The sequence below is a fragment of the Oreochromis aureus genome, linkage group 10 (genome assembly GCF_013358895.1).
Source record: "Oreochromis aureus strain Israel breed Guangdong linkage group 10, ZZ_aureus, whole genome shotgun sequence".
NCBI classification, from domain to species: domain Eukaryota; kingdom Metazoa; phylum Chordata; class Actinopteri; order Cichliformes; family Cichlidae; genus Oreochromis; species Oreochromis aureus.
Genome location: NC_052951.1, coordinates 26181596 through 26205652, shown reverse-complemented (window position 1 = coordinate 26205652; position 24057 = coordinate 26181596). Strand labels below are relative to the sequence as shown.

The 24057-nt window shown below is 40.1% G+C and overlaps 2 protein-coding genes across 2 annotated transcripts; both read left to right on the top strand.

Moving 5' to 3' along the window:
* The first annotated feature begins 1860 nt into the window (after positions 1-1860).
* On the top strand, positions 1861-6093 carry LOC116326359 (alkB homolog 4, lysine demthylase). The gene is made up of 3 exons (XM_031747595.2): positions 1861-2597; positions 2890-3078; positions 4007-6093. Exons 1-3 carry the CDS (start codon positions 2481-2483, stop codon positions 4526-4528), a joined length of 828 nt encoding a protein of 275 aa, XP_031603455.2. The 5' UTR covers positions 1861-2480; the 3' UTR covers positions 4529-6093.
* A 251-nt stretch (positions 6094-6344) lies between these two features.
* LOC116326358 (E3 ubiquitin-protein ligase CBL-like) lies at positions 6345-22404 on the top strand. The gene is made up of 15 exons (XM_039618454.1): positions 6345-7086; positions 8799-9046; positions 10891-11037; positions 13427-13583; positions 13951-14072; positions 14191-14328; positions 14797-14884; positions 15029-15160; positions 16676-16885; positions 17167-17283; positions 18063-18352; positions 18699-18866; positions 20316-20419; positions 20586-20768; positions 21893-22404. Exons 1-15 carry the CDS (start codon positions 6943-6945, stop codon positions 22234-22236), a joined length of 2592 nt encoding a protein of 863 aa, XP_039474388.1. The 5' UTR covers positions 6345-6942; the 3' UTR covers positions 22237-22404.
* The last annotated feature ends 1653 nt before the right edge of the window (positions 22405-24057 follow it).

Sequence of the window (24057 nt, the reverse complement as noted above, 5' to 3'; positions counted from 1 at the left end):
GGTGGAACGAATGGATACATTTTAATTACTTTAAAAAAAACAAGAATCATCATAAAAATACCATGACAAGCATGCCCATGATGAGTGGATGTAAACTTGTCACCACAACTGTAACTAAGCATTACCAGTTTACTTCAGTGCAACTTTAACAGCAAGACACCTACAGAGCATGATAAGGAGAAACAAAGTCCTTACTTCAAAGTCTTCATGATTTGCTCCAGTTTGTTGGCTTTTGGAGGCTTTCTTCAGTAAAACTTTCTCAGTGATTTTTCCATTGCTTATCTGCAGGAAGAAGCACAATTCAGGAGTGAAGATGGCAAACTGAAGATAGGGCTGAGATAAGTGTCCTCCTAGTTTATTTATATTGTCAATCCTGTTCTAATCACGCAACCAGAGCACCGCCCATATGGCCAAAACAAACTGACTACATCAAGGACTGAAACTCCATAAAAGCTCTTTAAGAATATAATTAGATACAAACAATAGGATAAGAAAACATGAATTACAAACATGGTCTGTAACTGCTTTAGAAGGCCTGATTAGTAATCAGGACCACTGATCAGCTTCGAGAACAATGAAAATTCCTGTGGATGAGAAACGCTGTAGTACACACAAAGACTTAAACAAGTAGATTTGTGTTTAATATTATTACACAGATACTGTTTACAACTGAGCTTCTTCCACTTGTTTTAGCTGGTCTAATTACTCTTTTTTGGCATTTTTGGCATTTAGCAATTAAAATCCCCTCTTGCTCCTCAGCATGATTAATCTGTTAAAGAAATGGAAAATTTCCTCCAAAAACAGTTTACGATAAATAAGCGGCTATTCAACAATAACAGGCTAAATGCGATTTCATAACGCTCTATCCTTTAAGTAACGTTGTCATAACGTCTATATAGAGATCCATACTAAGGTGAGGAAGGATATTTCACGTAAAGAAGATGAGAAAGCGTTATATGATAATAAGTTTGAGTTTCTCCTAGCTAACCACGTTGGCAGTGCCGACAGCCGTATATATCTCTATATATTTACATTTCTCCGCTACAAACACAAATAACAATTATTGATTTAATTAGAGCAAGCGTTAGTGGTTTTGCTTTTGTTATTAAACAGCTTAAAACTTGTCAATATATGTGATTAATATCACTTACCAAACACTTGAGCGAACTCAAAACACTCTTGCTGAAACCGAGCTTTCCCGGGGAAACGTTACGTATATCCGGTGGGCGTGGTTTAAACAAGGCATTGTTTTTTACAGCCTGGGTTTTGCTTGCCAGGGATTAACAACCTATGGCAATTGTACAATAACTTACTCATGGCCATTGATCAGTGTTCCTTGATCAGTGGGTTTTGGTCAGTGATTGTTGATCAATGGTCATGGGAATTTGCATAATTATGATTAAGGAACTGACCTCACAGCCCATTGTTCCTTCAGTGGGCTGGTATCAGTCATTATGCAAATATACTGTATGTAAGGTTTGGGGAAACTTGCAGTCAGCTGAGACTGAAGAAGTCACTTGGATGAGTGACTAAACGTTTCTCCCACAAAACGCTATGTCCAGATGAACAGATTCAACTTTTGGAGAGGTACAATAACTTAGTTTTTATTATTATTACTTTTTTCATTTACGTTAAGCACATTGAGTTTACGTGTAATTAAAAGTGCTGTATGAATTAAATTGACATTGATTTAAAATTACATTATTTTAAGTTCTTTGGATCACAAAGAAGTGAAATACTATTGGCATTTCATTCCAAAAGCCATCATCTGAATATTTTCTGCTTTTGTATAGTTCCAATGTTCCAAAACAAAAAGGCAATATTCGTGTAATTTTTGAATGATTCAGTTGAAGTTGTGCCGTTAATCACCATGCAGAACATTTTCAGGATATGGTTCAAAAGAAAGGGTCTAGAACTGAAGAGTAGATTTTGCGGTCTGTAGCCCCTGAAATGCATTCATTCTGGCACTCCCAGTTTAGAGCAATGAACAATGAAGACTTTAACAGAACGGCAAGGAGGGGCAAGAGGTCTAGGCAGGGTGGCACTGAAGTATATGAAAATCTCCCATATGTAAACGGAGTCAACAAAATATCCACAAAAACACTTTAAAATTATTTATTGCATCATTATCTGTTCTAAGAAAACAAAGGCTATAAGAGGCTTTTGGAGTTGCCCCCAACTTTTTTAAGGCAGTCAGTCGTGAATGTTACTAGTGAACATTAACTAGTAATGTAGTTATGTTAATGGTTTTGGTCGTGAACCATAACTAGTTATGATACAAACACTACTTCCACTACTATGTTTTTTAAAATTATTATTAATATATATACATTTGTATTTTTTATATTCAGATATCAGTTTTCTTATTTGCTTCCTCCTTTAGCTCTGCTAACCCTGAAAATGCCCGCATTCTCCGCTAGGTGGCGATAGTTAAATGTTTTCGTTTGCTGCCACTTCCTGACACAAGAAGAAGATGCAGGATGATGGCTCCCGACACCAGTGACGACGTGCCTTCATGTGCTTGTAAAGGTGTCCGCCGGTGTCTCGTCTGCGAAGGGTTGAAAGAGAAAGTACAACCGGAGGCGAGTGAATCAAAGGTACTGTTTTCCAACAGAAAACTGTTATATTGTTTTTATAACAAGTAAAAAAATAATCAAATACTGCTAACAGCAGCGCACACAACAAGGTACGGGTGCCCTCGGAGGACATTCCATCCTTATTAAAGGGATATTACTGCGGTTATAAATGTGTGCCAACAGCGTTTGTCTTTATAACAAAAAGGCATTCACTACAAACTGTCAATTTCATCGCCAAAATTATAATTCTAGGAATACATTTGCGTCACTGTATAAATAACGATGTTTTCTGTTTATCTGTCTTTCTGTGAAGATTGTCCATCATTTCCTCTACGATCCTCAGTCGAGGCTCGCTGTTGGAAAAGATGCCCAGGCTGCATCCTTCCCCTTTTCTGGGGTCTTCCTGTGGGAGAACTTCATATCAGAAGAGGAAGAGAAGGAGCTTATATGTGCGATGGACCAGGATGTGTGGAAGGAGTCGCAGTCCGGTCGAATAAAACAGGTTAGCATGTGATCAAATAAAACAAACAAAACATTTTTGTTTAGACTATGATGAATAGAAGCAATTATTAGGGCTGTAAAGTCAATATAAATGTCAGTCCGAGTTTACTCAGGTCATCAACATTGATTCACAGAGAGTTTGAGTCGTACCTTTCCATGCTGCCTTCAACACTGTTGATTGTTGATCGTGATATTTTAATTCAAAGGCTTCGTGATTCAGTTGGTTTAACTCGTTAGTTTCTCGATTGGGTTTCATCATGACTAAAGGGTAAATGTTTCTATGTGTCAGTTAATATTTTTAGAACTGCAGAAATAAACATTCCGTCATTGGTTACTTTTTAACCTTATCACTTAACTGATCTAACCTGTTCACAAATTATTAAACTGCGTTGATGACATTAACTTGTGGATGTCTAGAATCTTTCTAGAAATGAATAGAGACAAGATAGAAAATCCAAAAAGTCAGAGACAGAGAAAATTTGTTCATATTTATTATCCCTTTCTGTGAAAAACGATGAACAAGTCAGGCACCTTGGGATCATTTTGGACTGTGGTCTCAGTTTTGATAATCATATTAATAAAATAGACATTATTGCTTTCTGCTACTCAAAATATATATCAAAGGTTAGAAAATTCTTATCTCAAACTGACTCTGAAATTGGGCCATGCTTTCAGATCAAGCAGGTTAGATTACTGTAACACTCTTATTTTGTGGGTGGGACATGAGATGAATTACTACTGTGTTTTATTGCCTTTAAATGTTGTAGAGCTACATAGCTTTTTTTATCTTTTATGGTAAGCATACTAAGTGTACCCATAATAAAATGTGCTATATAGATAACATTGTCGTCAATTCTATTTGATATATATAGTATGGAAAGTATATATAGTAATGGAGTGACCAAAAGCCTCCTCCAATATTGTTGCAGGACTTTGGCCCGAAGGTGAACTTCAAGAAAAGGAAAGTGCGTGTGGGTGGCTTCAGTGGACTCCCTGCTTTGAGCCATAAACTTGTGCTTCGGATGTATCAGGAATCAGCTCTAGACGGCTTCCAGCCAGTGGAGCAGTGCAACCTGGATTATCATCCTGAGCGAGGTGCAGCCATCGATCCACACTTAGACGATTCTTGGCTGTGGGGGGAGCGCTTAGTCACCATTAACATGTTGTCAGACACTACACTCACCATGTCTCTGGAGCAGGGTCTGCCAGAGCTGGGACTAACAGGGGAGGTCCATGTAGCTGTGAACCTTCCTCGCAGATCTTTAGTAGTTTTATACGGCGAGGCACGGCATAAATGGAAACACGCCATTCACAGGAAGGACATTCATGTACGTAGAGTCTGCAGCACCTACAGAGAGCTATCTGCAGAGTTCCTGCCTGGAGGGCAGCAGGCAGACCTCGGAGCCCAGCTGTTGAATATCGCCTTGAACTTCCAAGGCTCTCCAGTTTAATCTAATTTGATGGATCCAGAGGGAGCTGCAATCTAAATCACTTGGACTTGTCTTAAACTGTAAAGATGTGTCCTTTAGACACCCTAGGGCTTGTTTGCTGGATCTGTGCCAGCTCCCCAAATAGTGAGCAGTGCTCACGAGGCTTGTGTGCATTAATTAGTTGAACATCTGCTGTGGTGCGAAGCCAAGCTGAAGTCGAATTGCTTTGGAAAAAATGTTGGGGGGAAATTGTGTTAAAATAGCTGCAATGTCATTATATTATTCCACCCCCACCCTCAGTGTTCTTTTTGTTTTATGACAAATGGAGAGAATAAAGCAATTTTTCCACGCACAGGGCGATCCGTGGTAACTCGCTAATGGAGATTTGCCGCGTTAACGTGGTTATGATGTTAACGTCATTTTAACGAGATTAACGCTGACAGCACTAATATAAATATATGTTTGTGTGTGTGTGTGTGTGTGTGTGTGTGTGTGTGTGTGTGTGTGCAGAGAGACTGACACAAACCTAATCTTTGACTTTGTGATGATAAGAACAAATCTTTGATGATAAATTGAATAGAGAATTATACACGTGTTGGGATTGAGGCTTTTTTTTCTTTCAGAACTGCAATTATAATTGTTAAGATAAACATTTAACAGTAAAATATGACTTAAAACAAAAACAAATCTGATTGCAAAAGTGAATCAAAAGATCTGTCACCTGAAACAATCATGTGCAGCTGCTGCACATATCTGGCTTTGTTGAATCAGCAGTGGCTGCGAGTAATTTTTCTGAAACCCAGTTTGTCCAGTTCCCGATGAGTTCTCAGACACAGAGTGAGAACTACAAACAGGATGTGGCCTGCACGCTCAAAATGAACTGCCTTTACAAAGTTTTTGTGTTCAAGTCATCTTTCTTGAAGTCATTGTCTATTCAAAAGAAACAGGAAATGTGCAATGGTGTCAAAGCTTTTATTTTTCTGTTCTCTAAATGTGTTTTTGAGGTTGCTGCCGTTATCCACACATTTAGCTTCACTGGTCACAAATGTCTGTATTCACAATGGAGTCACGTCTCCAGTTCATCCAGCTGGCAACATATGAATTTGATTAAGGACTACAAACATGAAGACAAAACCTTTATTGTTACTGTGTTCAGGATGTAGCAGGATTGGGAGTGCCGTTCCTTCTTAGTGATTTACTTTGTGATATTTAAAGGAAAAAATAAATTATATTGTAAAAGAGATAACTTTTCAATACAAAGCCAGGGTCAAATGAATTATTGTCTTCTGTATTTCCTGAATAGAGGTTTATTTCTGCTGGGGTTTGGAGCAATTTATAATAACATTTTTCATTGGGGGAAATGAATTGTCACTAAATAATACATTTTAAAAAGAAAGCAGTTAAAGTTATTATGTATTTATTTTTGCAGCTCATGACTCCTTTGAAATCTATTGTAAGTTCTGTATTTTTTTTTAAAGATTTTGAATAAACGGCAATTTACTTGAAACAGCAGCTTAACTTAAATGCTATTTTATCTGTTAGCAGAGTTATAATTGATTTATATTTTCTATTTTTTCTTGTTTCGTTTTTGCTTTTTATTTTTCTAAAAATGTTTAGTTTCAGTTTAGTTTTTATTAGCTTCAGTTTAGTTTTAGTCTCTTTAATTATTATTATGTGGAAAGCATATTTTTGGGGTGCAAAAATTAGAAAAATTAATACATAATTATATCATATAGTGAACTGAATATTACAGTAAAACACATTACTTTTTGAAAGCAGTTGGCTCATAGTCTAGTTTTTTTTTATTGTGAGTTAACTTTTTTACATTTAGTTTTAGCTCTTAGTTTGGTTTCAGTTAATTATTATAACCTTGGCTATTTGGCTGTATTACAGTTAATTCACGTTAAGCCAGCTTTGATTTTCCCTTATAGTTCTGCGTCTTTGTTGACCGTGCTTTTACTTTGAAGATACGGCCGGACATCCTTGTTTACTTTAGCTGCTGGCTTGCTGTTGGCTGGATCCGCTGCTCAACCTGTTTGTTAATCGCGCTGTGTGGCTTATTAACGCCCCGAGTTTATAATAAGCTGGGCTGATTTCTCAGGGGGGGATTTGACTTGCCGTCGCCGGGAGGCGGTAGGTCGATTTTTGAGGACAGATTAAGCAACACGGTGAGCATGTCCTGAGCTCGGAATCAAACTGAGAGGCTTTTCAAATGTAGCTTGTTAGCTAGCTGCGTCGCGTACAGTGTACACACTGCCTTTTTTGTTCTGCTCATGGACAGCCTCTGCATGACAAATTATTACCAGTGTTGAGTTCAGGCAGGGCGCGAAGACAGCGATCGTTTTGTTTGAAAACGTGTCAAGAACTGATCTCCGGTTGTCAGCCACCCACCCCCAGCCCAGCCCCGGGCTAACCCCCGGTCACCGACCGAATTAATGGCCGGAAATCCGAGAAGGGGCGCCGGTCTCATCGGCTTGATGAAGGACGCCTTTCAGCCTCACCAGCAAGCTCTCCAGCCTCACCAGCCCGCAGTGGTCGACAAGAAAATGGTGGAAAAATGCTGGAAACTCATGGATAAGGTACTGACAGTGGCTTTTCGGTAATAAATCCTTTACAAGAAAGGGTTTTGAAACAGTAAACGAAAAACTTCTTACTTGACTTTTTTTCTTTTTGTCTGTAACTCGACATCAGAGACAAATGTAAGGCCACTTTAACTGATTTTCTTTTCTCACATATTGAAAAAAGATTAAGCTCAACTTTTCCATCTGCTCCTTCACTTAGCGTGAAACTGCGGTTATATTGAATCATCACTAATTCCCTTTGCATGACATGAATAACCTCGAGGACATCCACACAGGAAGGTGCTTTGGCCTAAATTTAAACAATAACCTGTAAAGCAGTCTAAACCTGAAGCCCTAAAACTGGAGTACAGTGGTGTCTGATTGTCTAATTGGGGTCATTTCTGCTGAATTAGGTCACATTCATATCCCTGGGAGGACACCCTATATTTAGTATTGGATAAAAGGAGGTGTACATGTTGCAGGGGCAAGGCAAGGTTCTCTATAGTCATTGCAGCCTATTTACTTTCTTTTGCAGTTGGCTATAACTAAAACAGATAGATGAGCGGGAAGTGCAGAGAGATTGTGAGACAAGAGCTCACAAGATATTAATGCAAGTGAGCTGATGTAGGAAGTAACAGTGCATCAGATAAGAGAGAGTGAACCACGGCATGCATGTGCAGTGTTCTGTGCACTCATTTACACCTGTGCTTGTAAATGGCACGTTTGAGGTTTAAAAAGCTTTCATACCTGGCTGGTATGCTTCAGGGCTGGGTGCCGAACATTTTTACTGCCTTGCTGTAAAGTATTGTGGGAATACATTGCCATCAAAGTGGCAAAATGAGGAATCCGAGGGTTTGGGGGAAGGGCTGGATCTGATATAAAGAGTGAAAGAGTGAGTGTGCAAATGTATGCAAAAAAAGAAACAAAACCCTGCTTGCATGCACAGTTGGTCCACAGCAACATGGGGAAAAATGCACTTAAATGAATAGTGACAGGTAAAAGTTTCTGGTGAAGTTGATGCAAATTTTAGGTATTCAACGTGTTATTGTACTATGAGCCATTTCATGTTTATGGTCACAATATATTGGGCCTGCAAAGTTATTTGGTGGGTATGGGAGCATAATTGAGTGCAATTTGATAAGTAACCTGAGTAGTCAGATGATTAGACAGGTAGTAAATGTCCGTCACAGATTAAAGAAACAGTTCCTGGTCAAACTTTGATCTACAGCTTGTGCCACATAATTCTCCGATTACCGAAAAGACTATCAAGAATATTATCATCATAAACATTAGGAAATATTGGCTGAAACTTTAAACCTTGAAATCTGTAAGAATGGCAATTTGTGTCCGGTAACATCACATTGCAAAAAGCGTGACCCAATTTTATGAGCTTAAAATTTATAGACTCATCCATACCCAACCTTGCGTGCGATAGCTGATGATCTAGCTGGAAAACTGTCATGAAATCTGTGGTGTCTCCTTAAGCTCCCTGAGTATTAAACTGGTTAGTCCTGTATTTAAATGACCTCAGGCTTTTCTCCAGTACCATACTTAGACAAACTTAAAGAATGTTTTACCTTGACTGTGAAACATGCGCATTGCAGCAGTTTGCATTGCCACAGCTAAAGGTTTTAATCCTGTTTGTTGTTTTTGTTTTTTGTTTTTTTGTTGTTTGAAAGTTAAAAAGAAAAAATGAAAAAAATCTCTGAGCCGTTGCGTTCTATGTCCAGGTGGTGCGTCTTTGCCAGAACCCCAAGGTGGCGTTGAAGAACAGCCCGCCCTACATCCTGGACCTTTTGCCGGATACCTACCAGCATTTACGCACCATTCTGTCCAGGTATGAGGGCAAAATGGAGATCCTTGGGGAGAACGAGTATTTCCGCGTGGTCATCGACAACTTGACGAACAAAACGAAGCAGACCATGAGCCTTTTTAAGGAGGCCAAGGAGAGGATGTACGAGGAGAACTCCCAGCCCAGGTAGGCGCACGTTATATCCGGACAAAACATGATTCATCTTTGTGGGGGTAAATGGAATATTGCAGAAAGCCGGGATGGAAAAGCTGTGAAGCAGGGAGAAACATCTGGGTATCTGACACATAGCACAGTTAAAGAGCTAATCGTTGTTTTTCTTGGCTTCCTATCAATAAAATAATCCCTTAAGCTCATGATAGTACGATAATTCCAGCAGTAAAGTATCTCTGCTGACCGAGGCCGTCTCTGTCCTATGGAGCACAGGAGTGAGCTTTTTCACAGCATCTGTTTTGACATGAAATAGCTGGAAAGCACAGATGTTGATGATCACATTAATAAAGCTCGCTACATAAATGGAATAAAAGCTTCACTAATGGACCACCTTTGTCTGAAGGTCTGCTGTCAGTAGCATTGGCTGAAGTTTTTATTTTTATTTTAAACAAAATAAAAAATGGGTGCTTAATGAAAACCTTCCAAACTACCAAGAAATACAACTTATACTGGATTTTTTGTGTGTTATGTTTATTTTTAATTTTTCCATCAGACGATTAAAAAGATAAAAAAATCGGCATGCTTACATTGCTGTGGAGTCATTTGTGAACATCTCTAACTCTGTGCATTTAAAATGACCAGAAAACTACTGGCACTGCTGATGTCATTTAAGCTCTATAACATTAACCTGCAATCTTTTTGTAAATATTCATTTAAAGTATCGAAGAAGTTTGTCTTTTTTCTTGAAATGTTCTTACAAGTTTCCATCGCTGTGATTAAATCAAACCATATGAAGCAAAGTGAACTTTATAGGGAAGTGATTGCACTTTTGCAGTCATGTGTACTTCCTCTGCTTCTCAGAAAGTCTTTGCTAAGCAAAAGTTCATCCTTCCTTTTACGCAATGAATTTTATCAAGTGTAAGATGTTCTACACAAACAGCTGTGTTGGCATTAGCAAATGCATGTATAGGTCATCGGAAAGCCTTTTAATTGAACCGTCAAAGCTGAGATCATACGTCATATGTCATAAAGCTTTTTTTGAAAAAGCTGTTGCCCAACTGGCTGTGCTCAGTATTCGTCTGTGACTTGATGCGACTTTTGGTTCAGTTTTTTGTCATGTGTCACCTTGTGACTCTTTTAAACTGATTTACTGTTTTAAAAAAAATAAAACAAGTTTGGACTAGATTATGCACCCGCACTGGTTTTGTTCAACCCCGATGAGGGTGGACTCACTTCCTCTGAAAAGTAGCGTTTCGTGTAGACTGCCCTAACCTTTTATCTTCAAATGTAAAGCAAACACAATTGTAAAAGTCAATTTTCAACATTGCTTCCCTTCTTCTGCAGTCATGTTCATCATTTCAGCTCTAAGTGGACGTATTTTTATAAATTTGACACTTGGGTTGACAGGAGTGGCGTTAGTTTGTCTGGGAGGTAGTGCAGCCAGCCACAAGTAATTTCACAGAAAGTGCTTTATATGCATTTAACATAGTAAACCAGCTGTTTCAACAGCAGGAAAAGAAAAAAGCGAAGAACAAAATGTCCAGTTGTCCAGTTGACTATTGTGTTTGTTGAGAAAGAGGAAAAAAAATTAACTGTAGATCCATAAAATGTGCCAGAGGAGAGGGAAGTGTACGAGACGAGTGGTACCGTCTTTGATTCCGCCTGATTGTTTTGTACTCGAAAGTGCCTGGCTGCTGAAAGCTTCTATTTCTGAGTGCATGCAAGTGTAACTTCCCCTTTTTATTTAAAACTGAACATGGTGTTATAGAAGACTTAAAAGACATTAGGCTGATGATACCTGTAACTAACTTGTTGCTACAGTTTCCTTTCATTGTCTCTCTTCCTTTTCTCTCACTTAGGCGAAACCTTACCAAGCTGTCTCTGATCTTCAGCCACATGCTAGCGGAGTTAAAAGCCATCTTCCCAAATGGCCTATTTCAGGGTGACAACTTCAGGATTACCAAAGCTGATGCTGCTGAATTCTGGAGAAGGTCATTTGGGGACAAGTGAGTTTCTGTTTCAGCTCCATATTCTTATTCTTGGGTGATGCTCGAATGACTCATATTTCACAATAATTCTTATTTATGTCATGCTGGCCATCGATTCCAGTTCATCTCTGGCTGAAACAAGCAGTTTTATCTTACTTACTGCTTCCTGCCCCTTGCAAACGAAAGATTTAAACAGAAGACAGATTACCATATTAGCATAGTCACATTCACGGGCAACATACAAAATGAAAAGTAAAAAAACACAACCAAAATGCTAAAACTGAGCATTTATAGCAGTGGGAGGTCTGAGTTTTGGGGTCATGAATTAAAGCCACATAAGATGACCTCATGATTTGAAACTTTGACTGTGAGCATCCCAGCCATTTTTATTAGGGGCACCTTGCTTCAGAGATGCCTTAATTTTTGTGGCATTGATTCAACAAGGTGCTGGAAACATTCCTTGCAGATTTTGTTCTATAGTGACATGACAGCATCATACGGTTGCTGCCACATACCCAAGTTTCCCTATTGGACTGAGATCCAGTGACTCTGGAGGCCATTTGAACATTTGAATAGGGGAGACCGGGGATAGTTGTAACGTGGGTCAGTTGTAACACTTCCAATTTCTCCATTCAGGGCTAAGTTTCAAATGATGTGATTCATCCTGTGCATGCCCAATTCAGTTCTTCTATCACATGTGAAAAATCAGCACATTTTGTCAAACACAGACAATTTAACACGAAAAAAAGTAATTTGTATGCCAAAAAGTAAGTTTTTCTACTTTATTTCAGTTTCTAATAGCATTATCTGCTTTGCAGTTAAACTCATCAAACTTAAATTATGTTATTTGTATGTCTATGGGGATATATTCTGTGTAGGTCTTTAGTGCTAATGTTTTAGCTGTTGGCTGTAATGTTAGCTAGTTCATGGCTGTAGGAGTCTGGGTCAGTTGTAACAATAATGCAGATGTTACAAATTACCACACAATTACTTTAACTTATATTAAATAAGTTGGGACAACGACATCAGCAGAGAGAGGTTCACTGGTCACCTTTGTATATGCGGTTAATGCCATTGGCAACACAATTCCTCCACTGTTTGTGTTCCCACACACATTATGCAGACCACTGTGTCAGAGATGGACCAGTAGGAAGTATTGGTAGTGGAAATAAATCAGGATGGGTGCAAGAAACAGATTTCCTCATCTTTCTGAAGCACTTTGCAAACCACACCAAGGTAAGCCATGATAAAAAGTAATGGAATTGCGATGCTGGTGAACAACTACATTTTTTCAGCTTCATTGTTATGTTCAAAAGTTGGTGCAAGAGTTGTAGGTTATAATGCCCACTGAGCCAATGAGGCCAAACTCAAGGAAGACCAACCAAAATTAATGAAATATTCAGTTGCAGAAAATTCCATAATTTGTATTTTTTGGGGGGTTGGAATATGTTCAAAAGCTAGATTTCTGCATTCTGTCACACACACACATAGCTACATAAATGGCTCTATGTGCATTCATGTGTTGAATAAAAAAGATTACATGTTAATGTTTTGTCAGTACCCTTATTTCATTGTGTTACATTTCACCCCAGGATATGTTACAACTAACCCAGACTATGGGGTTAATTGTAACATTTCACTCTTTGTGTTTGAGACCATACCATCCAATGGGTAATTGTGCTGCAGAGAAAATAGCTGCACTATTTAATAGCAGAGACATGTAAATACTTTGCATTACATTTTGAATCCACTCCAATTTACAGACAGAAATGTCAAAAATGTTACAACTATCCCCGGTCTCCCCTACTATTGCTTGAATGTTACTTACTGTCATGTTTAGAAAACCAGTTTGATTGGAGCTTTATCGCCTGATGTGTTATTCTACTGAAAGCAGCTATCAAAAGATGTTAGAGATGTTTGTGTGGGGAAAATCACAACAGATCAGCAGTTTATGAAATGCTCAGAGCAGCACCAACAAGCATGTCCCATTCAAAGTCTTTTAATTGCTCTTTATCTCACATTCTGCTCAGTTTGAACTTCAGCAGGCAGTGGTGACCATATACATGTGTCTGCATGCATAAATGCACTGAGTTGCTGTCATGCTCAGATGTTAGTATTAATCAGTAGTTGAACACACGTATCTAATAAAGTGACCGTTGAGTGTGTGTATTTGAGGAAAAGCATACCAGGTCCCCTTTAGTCAATGAAAAATAGACCTGTGTATATATTTACTTAGAGTTGTGTGTCTTTATAAAGGTCTGCTGCTTTGTTAGCTAGGTGTTGCTTAGCAAATCTGCAACTTTATTACATTTTAGGTTCTGTTTAAGCCCAAATTCAGTCTTAACTAATAGTGATAGGCAATGTTCCCACAACCAACATTTGTTTCCTCTCCCTCCCTCCCACCCAGGACCATAGTGCCATGGAGGACATTTCGCCAGGCTCTTCACGAGTTTCACCCTATCAGCTCAGGTCTGGAGGCCATGGCGCTCAAATCCACTATTGACCTCACCTGTAACGACTACATCTCTGTCTTCGAGTTTGACATCTTTACAAGGCTTTTTCAGGTACGTCATAAAGCATTCTGGGAGCATCGCAATCCAGAGTAGTTCACTGTAAAGTTGCACGGTTTGCACTTTAATAACATTTTAGTAAAGGCGGTGAATTACATGAGGATGCTTAAATTTGTCTAAAGAGTACTGCTTAATCTCTGCTGTGTAAATGCAGCTGCAGTGTCTGAACCCACTCGGATATGTTTTCTGTAGTGTTGCCAGCGATCAGAGTTGGTGTTTGTAACTTCATTGCTGCAAACAGATCTTCTGTGCCATCTGCATTATAGTCTCATACCTGATTTTTGTTGTGAATTCAACTTTAAAACAGCTGATGTACACAACATAAATAAAATGTGTGCATTTGTGAATCTGTGTCTTGTAGCCATGGTCATCTCTTCTAAGGAACTGGAACAGCCTGGCTGTTACACACCCTGGTTATATGGCCTTCTTAACCTACGATGAGGTGAAGGCTCGACTGCACAGGTTCATCCACAAACCTGGCAGGTAGGCCTCACAGATCAGATATATCCGATAATACTTTTGAGAAAATATCCCTACTGTATTAAATATTATGCAGGAGTGTGAGTTTGTTGCTGCTGGTTGAAATAACTCTCTCTCACAGCTATATCTTCAGGCTGAGCTGCACTCGGCTGGGCCAGTGGGCAATTGGCTATGTGACAGCCGATGGGAACATCCTGCAGACCATCCCGCATAACAAACCACTCTTCCAAGCACTCATTGATGGATACAGAGAGGGATTGTGAGTCGCATATCATCAGGGTCAATGAACTAGTATTTAGTGTAGATTTATAGCACTATTAAACTGCAAGCTGTCAGGGGAGAGTATTGTCTTTCAGCCTACTGAGTACATGTTACTTTAGGTTACTGAATTAATAGTGAGGACGGTGGAGTCTTTATATTAGTTCCTCAAAATTTAACAAAAAACCTTGTGAGGAACAGGTTGGACAGTGTGGATGAAATGGTGTCACATGATGTATAATTCACTAGTTTGTGTCATCCTGCAGAGAAACAAACCTAGTTTTAAAAAAAAAAAGAAAAAAAAAAGGATTTTATAATGAGAAATTGTTTGGCAGCCTCAGTGAATTGTAATTTAAAATGGATGGAAAGGTTGTTGTTGTTGTTGTTTTTTTTTACTGTTGATTAATAAAATCTGAAAATGACATTTATTTGTGACTTGGTTGCGTTTCTGTGTGCCGGGGTTCTCCAGCTATCTTTTCCCAGATGGCCGTGCACAGAACCCAGACCTGACAGGGTTGTGTGAACCGTCTCCACAGGACCACATCAAAGTTACTCAGGTTTGTTTCTCATGTGCGCGCATATTTTTAATGCAGAGAACAAATACAGATGCATAAAATTACTAATTTTAGGAATGAATCTCTACAGGATGAGAGTAACATGAGCAGCCGGTGTTTAACGGTCTCCCTCGTTTCTCTGTGTAGGAGCAGTACGAGCTCTACTGTGAGATGGGCTCCACTTTCCAGCTTTGTAAGATCTGTGCAGAGAACGACAAGGATGTGAAGATCGAGCCGTGCAGACACCTGATGTGCACCTCGTGTCTGACCGCCTGGCAGGTATGACCTTATCTGCCACCTCTCCATTTAAACTATAAACTTTTATGACACTGATTTGAAGCAGCTCAATAAATCCTGACAGGGATCATGTTTTTCCTGCTGTAGAATTTTCTTTAAATTCAGTTTTTTGTGTTCAACAGTGCCTTTTTAAATAGGTCAATAAATAATAATTTGTCTTTTTGATTTAGATTCATTCTCAGATTGCAAGTGTTTTACTCAACTCTCTGATCTGCATGTTTAAACTTGAGTATAAAGTCTTTTTTTTAATTTTAAATTTTTTTTATTATTATTAGTGGTTCTTGCAGTAGAGGAGTCGTTTCATATTCCTCAGTTTAAGTGTTGCAGTCCCCAAATTTATGACTCAAAGAACTGAACGTATAAGATCCCACAACGCTGCTGACTTTTAATAATGAAAGTGGGAAGCAAAAGAGATGGGAACTCCAACTAAAACAAACAAAAGAGGAAGAAGTCCATGAACGAACCACACCACAGACTGTCTGCTTCAGGCTTCACCCCTAAACTACTTTTTTTTTCTTTCTGTTTTAACTAAGAACCAAAAATAAAATTGAAAACAGGTCTGTAGCAACAGAAAGGCAGAGGGGAGGGGGGAGGGACCGAGATTCCAGTTACCGACTATCAAGCTTCAGCAGCCAATCGGCACTAAGTATAAATCTAAAGTGAGATCAGGTTAACGAGGGTGCTGATAAAAACACAACAAGGTGACGACTGGACCAACGCACCGAGGTCACGCGTAGCTGTAACTTTATTGTTTTATTAACGCTGACTTACAGTCAGTGAAGCTGAAACACTTTCTTTTTGTACTTCCTATAATAAAATCCTTCTTGTTACTAACAACTGTATCCTTGTTCTTTTTCCTCGTCAAACATAACAGATTAAATAGACTTTACTGGCTGGGAACATAGACTTGCTAAGAGTGACATAAAGGACTTGTTTGCCATGAGTGAGTGATTAAATGAATTAATTTGATGTGGCTGTTTATTCCTGATGGACTTTGGACTTTGGACTTTAGACTTCCTTATGTGGAATTTATTTTGATTGTGGTTCACATCGGACTAACAATATAATCATTATCTTCCCAAGCGCAGTCGTGTTGTTCTCATTACTCTGCCTTCAGGACAGAAATGCTCTCCGGGCTAACTTAACAGATTAATTAATTGCAGCATGACTGCACAGTTCTTTAGGCATAGTTTTTGTTAAAGTGCTCCTACTGCACATCTTTGATGGATTATATTTATTTGACATCTTCAGTTTTATTTACATTATAATTTAAAATTTGGCATTGCAGCTATTACTTTAATTGCTTCATCCTATCCAGGTGACTCTTTTTGTGGTAGTTTTCATGGTTTCCTCCTTCAGCTTTCATTCTTGAAAAGACTTGCAACTGTAATTTGGGTTTAAATCAAAGCAAAGCCTTTCACAAATGATGAAAGCTTCGGTCTGCACCTTTACCTTCACTTCCTAACCTTGCTGTGTCTTTCTGTGTGTGCGTTTCAGGAATCGGAGGGTCAGGGCTGCCCGTTTTGCCGATGTGAGATTAAAGGCACGGAGCCTATTGTAGTGGACCCCTTTCACCCGAAGGCCAGTGGGGCTTCCTTTGCTGGTTTCCAGGGGTCGAGCAGAGCAGAAGCCGCAGGCAACGAGGAGGAAGAGGATGATCGGCTGGAAGACCAGCAACTTGTCATGAGCAGGCTGGCCTGCACCAAGGTAAGACAAGCGCTTACATATATTTAGACGCTCACTGGGTGCTTTATTAGATGCAGCTGTTCAATTGCTTATTAATGGACATAACTAATCAGGCAAATGCTACAACAACTCAGTAAACTTAGGTAATAGATATGGTCAAGATGACCTGCTCAAGTTCAAGCAGAGCATCAGAAAAGGAATGAAAGGTGATTTAAGTGATCCTTATTGTGTAAATATCTCTGAGGAATATTACAAGCACTTCATCCGGTACAACATCTGTAAATCAATGTGTGGGTGTTCAGGTGGAGCGCCCTCCTTCTCCAGTGTCCCAGCTGCCTCCGGTGCCTCCGCGACTGGACCTCTTGCAGCAGAGGTCCTCCGCCTCCCATAGTGCACTGAGTCAGGGAGCCACAGCCAAAGTAAGTACACGGCTGAGTGCACTAAAGACAAAAAGACTTTGAGACGGACTAGCTGTGGAAAAGAAAGGGTGGAAAAATAGTTTTTAGATAAACACTTGCATTGGCCAAAGGTGCATTCAAGACTAAGCGGTCACTGAAATATTTTCCCTCTGAATAGTGCCTTTAAGAACAGCCCTGTGCAAACATACATTAAGAAGTTGAACCAGAAGTAATAACTGCTTAATCATATGCAAAGTGTTAAGGCAGTATATTTAGGTCAGAGTAATATTACAAACTAACCACCTCCTATTACCAGCTTTAACTCACTTTTTATATCAATAAATAAATGTATATGAATATCTAACGATATAAATATGTAATGAATATCTTCTCTAGAAAAGAACATTTATAGTTTTAGTTGTGATCAAAAGAGCCTGTGAGATTAAGCTGTAATGAGCCCAAGTATATTTTAGTCAGTATTTCCTAGAAGCCTTGAAGTTACCACAGTGTGTGTGTCAGATGTCCATTTGATAGTCAAAAATAATCATGTGTTAATGTGGCTGCAGGTTCCTGGAAATCATGTGAATGGCTAAGTGTTGGTATTCACAACTGTTCAACTGTTTGTGTGTGACTTAAAGATTATTAGTCACGCCTTTTTATTAAACCTCCAGTGTGCTGCCAGCCCTGCTAACACAATCCGTATGAAGTCCTTGTTGATGCCAAAATAAAAGGATGCGTGTGTGTACTTGAGTTTTCACATCTCTAACAACTGACGTCCTGTCCTGTGTCTTCTGACCCAGATGGTAGCCACTCACAGGGACAAGCCTCTACCTCTGCCTCCAGCACTGAGAGAGCTGCCCCCTCCTCCCCCACCGGAGCGCCCCTCCCTGGTCGGCCAGGAATCCAGACTCCAAAGGAGACCCCTCCCCTCCACCCCAGACCAGCCGGCATGGGCAGCCAACTACATGGTGCCGCGTCCTGCAACAAAGGCCCCGTTGGCCCCGTCGTCCATCCCTCAGAGCAACGGAGCCGGCGCAGAGGGGAGCAAACCGCAGACGGCGATCAATGCCGTCTACTGCCTGGCTGCGAGGTACGGAGCTCTGCTGCATTGAGGTGTAGTAGACAGGAAATAATGTAGTGAGACAAGAACTGATGAGGAGTGAATGGATATTTTTCCATCTTTCTTCCAGACAACTTTCTGAAAAAACAGCTATCGACCTTGCCAGCTGCGTTCTTAACATTTGTTTTGGTGATGTCATGTAGATCCACATCAGTGTTCTGATCTGTCAAAATGATGCCTTTCATACATTTCCAGAACTAGTAAAAAAAACTGTCTGTCAGTGTGTTTGCGTTTTGTGTCGGCTTCAGGATTTCTCAAATTTGTCATTTACGACTCATGAGAAAAAAAACGCTCTGTGACGTCTACCTTTGCTCAGGTCGCTGCCAGGGTCAGCGGTGTCCAGCGCGGAGAAGCTGTCGTCAGACGGTGAAGATAATGAGTACATGAGCCCCACATCCCTTCCAGCCTCCGGTGCCCCGTGGGTCATAACAGGCTCCTTGGTGCCTCCACCACCAACCCAGGGAAACAACCACAATGACATCAGGTAAATGGAACAACAGGGGAGATGAAGTTGCTTCTGTTAGAACAGAATGTTTCAGGAAACGACCTCTAAAGGCTTCTCCTCAGCTGGAGCCTGTTGACACCTAACATGTGGGTTATTTATTTCCCATATTTTTAGGTTTCTGGATTAGTTTTAGTATTCTGACTCAGTTTTTAAAGGCCAAACATAATCAATGACCAGAGGAAGAACACAGCTTAACATCACTGAAAGTGTCACAGTGTGAGGCAAACAAATAGGCAACACTGACCTGTGCTGAGCCCAGCAGTGTCTTTGGATTTAGACTACAAGTGAAAGAAAATCAGACCCAAAGGGAGCATAAAAATGACACAATTGGTCCTACTGTCGTCTTATTAATGGGGTATGTATAGTGTAAGAGGAAGAACTTTACACCGGAGCCGCGTAAGGCTATTAAAAGGTCAGATGACTTGAAGCTCCAGGGTGTGCTGTCTTCTGGAACAGGGCTATACGCTGTCTTTAAGGGAAAAATATAGATGTTGGGTTGTTGGAAATGCCAGCAGATCAACAAACATTGGTTGGTTGGTCTATAAACAAGTTAAAGGGATAATCTGACACACAATAATGCAACGCTCAAATCTGAAGCCGTGTATTTTGTCCAGCAGGGGGCTCTCGAGCTTCCCATTCCTTATCTCAGAGAGAACTCTTTCACTTATTTGCTGTTTTTCACCTCCTTAAATAATTTAAAGGAAAGTGCTTGCAGATGAAGGCAGCTGCGTCTCAGCTCGTCTCTTTGATTAAAATGATGACAGAGTCTAAAATGCAGGACGAGAACTCTGAAGGATAGGAAATCTGCTTAAATTTTAAAACTCGAGAGCTGAAAGTTGTAGTGTGAGCCTACAAAGATGCCTTTGGAAGCATTCATGCCTCTGTGTGACTGGTGGCACTTTTATTTTTTTTATTTATTTTTTTTTTAAAGCAGAGCTGGATGATATTTGTGATGTTAGCACACTAAAATGATGAGTTTTTGATCAGAGGTAATTGAGAATATTACCTTCTGTGTGAGGATTAGTTTGTGTGACAGTCAGACATAAAGGATCGCCAACAACGGCACTTTTTTAAAATCAGCTTCTAATGCTTTTTCCTTTCTTTTGGTTTATTTTGGTCATGTAGTGTTACCATGGCAACTAGACAAAATTTCAGATTATGAGTTAATTGCAAATAAGCCCTGCAAGTCAGCTCAGGATTCAGACTTTCCAGGCACACCTACATTTCAAACCTGCTGTTTGCAAGGGGCATCCAATCAGAAGAAAACTGACTTTAAGGGGACGGTGGCCTGAAAGTATAAATAAAGCATGATAATTTTTTTTTAATCATGGAAAACTGAGTCCAAGAATAAGATTCTTTAGATGAAAATGCACAGTTGTTCCCCTTTAAATGATTCCTCTCTCTCTCGGTCTCTCTGTGTGCCTGCAGTGAGGTGGGGGACAGTGACTCTGAGGACCCCCAGGTTTACGAATCCATGTGTAACATCCAGGCCCAGGCCGGCTCCTCGGAGACGACACAGACCTCCGAGCTGGGTAACGTTCTCAGTTTTTCACTTGAGTGTATGTGAAGTGCTTGATCATTGTGGATTACTCGCAGTAATCACACTACTTGTTCTAGTAGTAGTGGATAAACTGACAACACAGAATGAAGAATATCAGTGTAAAACCTCATTTTTACTTACTTTTTTTTTTCTTCAAGACCATCCTCAGCATTCAGCTGTTCCCCAGGACAAGAAGGAGGAGGCCAGTGTGGAGGATGTTTACGAGTATGACTTTCCCAGATCAGTGGTCCCTCCTGCCCCCGCCAGAAGAGCCCTGTCAGATATCGGCGGCCCTTCTGCAGCCTTCAGCAATCTCAGCATAGACTCTGCAGTAGATCCCAGTATGTGTGGGGGTTTTTTTTTGTTTTGTTTTGTTTTCCTCCTTTTTTAATCCCTTTTCTAATGATCAGCAGGTGGCGAAATTTCTGGTTGCAAAAAGGGAGTTGTGGTCATTAGTACGTCATACTGAACACAGCATGATTTATATTTTAATAGTGATCACGAGTATGCTCAGTCTGAGGCTTCAAGATGATACGAGCAAAGGTGACACGGTGACATCCAGTTCTCGTGTGCAGGCTGTTGTCCAGGGTATTAATGTTGTATTATTGAGTGTTTTTCCTCAGGCTGGAAATAAAACAAAAAGTGCCAAACTATTTTTTTGGGCATTGCAGCTAATCGCAATTAAAGAAAAATCAAAAAGTCCAAAATGAAAAGTAGTCTTAGACTCAGCAGCGGTGGACAAATGAATGTTAATTTGAGAAGTGATTAGGCTACATGAATGTAACTTGAAACTTCTTGTTTAACTTTGGCTTCAGCAAATTACTGCTTTAACCACACTGAAATCACTGATGGAAATTACTTTCATAGATACTCTAACCACAACGTGCTTCATGTCAGGCCAGCTTGTGAAACTGCTCTGGTGATTCATGAGGTCAAAGTTACAACAGAATCTATCATGCCAGGCTTGAAGCTGTGTGCTTCTAGATGAACTACAGGTAGTTTGGACCAATCAGCCTTCTGTTAGGAAGCCACTTTCATTCTAGGAGCAAGTCTCACTGCTTGGCAGTCATCTTGGTAACAGTTATTTTGAAGCCAGAACTTTAATGTCAGTGATAACCTAAAGGCCTTTTTTTCCCTGCAAGTTTTATTTCTGAGGCGCATGCTGTGTTTCTTTGCCTTTCACAGATGGTGTTACAGATGATTTATCGAGTGTTTTAGTTTTTCCAGAGGCGTATACTTTTAACAGTTTTTAAGGACTTCCTAAATGTTTCTGTTTCTCAGATGTTTCAGAGCAAATGTCTGGTTATAAAGGGAAATTTTAAATTATAATTTTTTTTTTTTTTTTACCACAAATCATCTACTCATCAGTGCTTATGTGTTAACTTAAATGTGTATTTGACGTGTTTATTTTGTATTTGACTCGCCATGTTTCTTATTTTTCTTTTATTTTACTCATTTGTTTCAGGTATGTTTGTAGCAGGCGTCGACCCCGAACGTCCCCCAAAACCTCTCCCGCGGCGAGCCAACTCTGACCGACGGCCTCGTCCGTTAAACCGCGAGCCACCTCCCCCGCCGCCAGACCTCCCTGGTCCCTCCTCATCTGCCTCCCCTGTTCCACCTCCGACTATTCCTCCTTCAGGTCCTGGAAGCTTGGCTCTAAACGGGGAGATTGAATGCCTCATATCCCAAGGCTACTCCATCCAGGACATCCAGAAGGCCCTGATGATCGCTCAGAACAACCTCGAGACGGCCAAGAACATCCTGCGCGAGTTTGTCTCCATCCCTTCCACAGCGCACATCGCCACATAGTCACTTTGCGCAGGCTCATCCTCTGTCTCGTCTCTCTCCACTCTGTGCCATTATCATTTACCAAGCACTTTCCTGCAGGGCCACAAGTACTTTCAGAAGGCTTTACTCTGAGGGATGATGCTGCGTTCATGTTATATCTCATCCAAAGTCATTTGTAGTGGGAAAACAGCAACGTGGGGTGGGGTGGGGGGGACTATTGTTAAAGATGATGTCACGTGGCTGAAATTACAGTCTCAGAATCTCTTTTACTTGTAATATTCATTTGGAGATTCAGGGTTTTGGCCTTTTAACGTGAGAGGTCAACTGTAAGTCCGATATGACCTGAACACAGCATAAATGGAGAATCAGAGCCTTTAAAATGGGCTTGCTGTGGCCAAGCTGTGACCCTGCTGTGATTCGCTGAGTTAGTTACATGGTGCGGCAGTGTCCCCCATCAGTCTGCGTGCACGCTCTCATTAAGCTAAGTGTTAAAGCCGCGCAGACTTTGTTCAGCAAAGGGACCCCGCGCATAGTCGTGTCCGACTGGGAGTCCCAGTTGCCTGCAGCCGCTCGGTCTGGTGCTTTTACTGGCTTCTTTGCAAATCGTGGCGTACGAATATGTAGCGATACGGTCTGAAACTGGTGATTAACTGTGTGGCAGTCGTGCTCGTGCTGATGAATGTGAACGTGCAGTCGCGGTGCAGTATTGCAGGGCTTCGATGTCGTACGCGTCGCTGTGGCTCGCTCCGTTTTCGATGGTATCTGACAAGGTGAACACAACTCAGTTGCCGTTTGTCAGCTCCAGGTTCGGTGATAGTTCTATGATGAAATAACAAATTTAATGTTTAAGTACTCTCATAATGTGTTGTGCTGTGTGTAGTACTAACAATGGCTGAGTTTGAGTTCTTTTTAATTCCATCATTTCCTGCCACCGCTAGAGGTGGCCCGACACTGAAGGCTGGTTTATTTAGTCGAAAGCTTCTCTCTGCGCTCGTAGTTTCTTAGTTATAAACCGAAAGAAGCTCTTAGAACAGCTTCACTCGGTTCACTGGGAAATCACATCTAACTCTAAAGCCTAAAGCAAAAAACAAAAAAACTGAAAGTGGGGTGAAGTCACGTGGACTCAGGTACTCAGTAATAAGCCAGGTTATATGTAATGAGCAGATGCTAAAGGACACGCTCCCTCCATCCTCACAGACATTCCATAGAGTGGATTTTCTTTATATTTTTAAGTTGCCCGCAGCATATTTACATACAGCTACCATAGTTAAGATATTAAAATCTGTTTTCTGATTCTTCGACGAGCTCATTTACGTCCTCTAACTTTAAACTCTGGATATGACTCTAATGTAGCTGCGGTAATTCCATCTGTCCACAGTCCTGCATGACCATTTTCTGGATTTCAGTCGCTCAGCAGTTCATAAAACTCTTCATGGGAGGAATGTTGGGGAAAGGCAACAAAAATCTCAGGATTGTATTAAACCGTCAAAGCAATTTACAACACATTACAGCTGTCACAAATGCCAACAAATTTCTAAAACGTACGTTTTTTTCTAAAACATATGTTTTAGAAATTTGTCAAAAACTTGTTTAAAACAAAAAATGTATCATTAGTTATAATGATAATAACAAACAGAATTCATGTTTTTAATCCCCAAATTTGAGCCAGCAAAGAAGTCAAAAATTAAAATTGTGAGCCAATAAAATCTTCCTGTGCAAGAATGCAAGAAAATAAGTATAATGTGGCATCTTAATTTTAAAAAAAAAATTATATACTTCACTTTTTAAAAAAATTTTTTGTATTTAAACCAAATTCATGGACACCAACAAGAATTATATTTA

Coding starts and splice junctions, on each gene's coding strand:
- LOC116326358 (XM_039618454.1), top strand. CDS start 6,943: ATGGCCGGAAATCCGAGAAGGGGCGCCGGTCTCATCGGCTTGATGAAG. Junction 17,284..18,062: donor GTCAGGGAGCCACAGCCAAA/GTAAGTACACGG, acceptor CTTCTGACCCAG/ATGGTAGCCACTCACAGGGA. Junction 20,769..21,892: donor AGACTCTGCAGTAGATCCCA/GTATGTGTGGGG, acceptor CATTTGTTTCAG/GTATGTTTGTAGCAGGCGTC.
- LOC116326359 (XM_031747595.2), top strand. CDS start 2,481: ATGATGGCTCCCGACACCAGTGACGACGTGCCTTCATGTGCTTGTAAA. Junction 2,598..2,889: donor CGGAGGCGAGTGAATCAAAG/GTACTGTTTTCC, acceptor CTTTCTGTGAAG/ATTGTCCATCATTTCCTCTA. Junction 3,079..4,006: donor AGTCCGGTCGAATAAAACAG/GTTAGCATGTGA, acceptor ATATTGTTGCAG/GACTTTGGCCCGAAGGTGAA.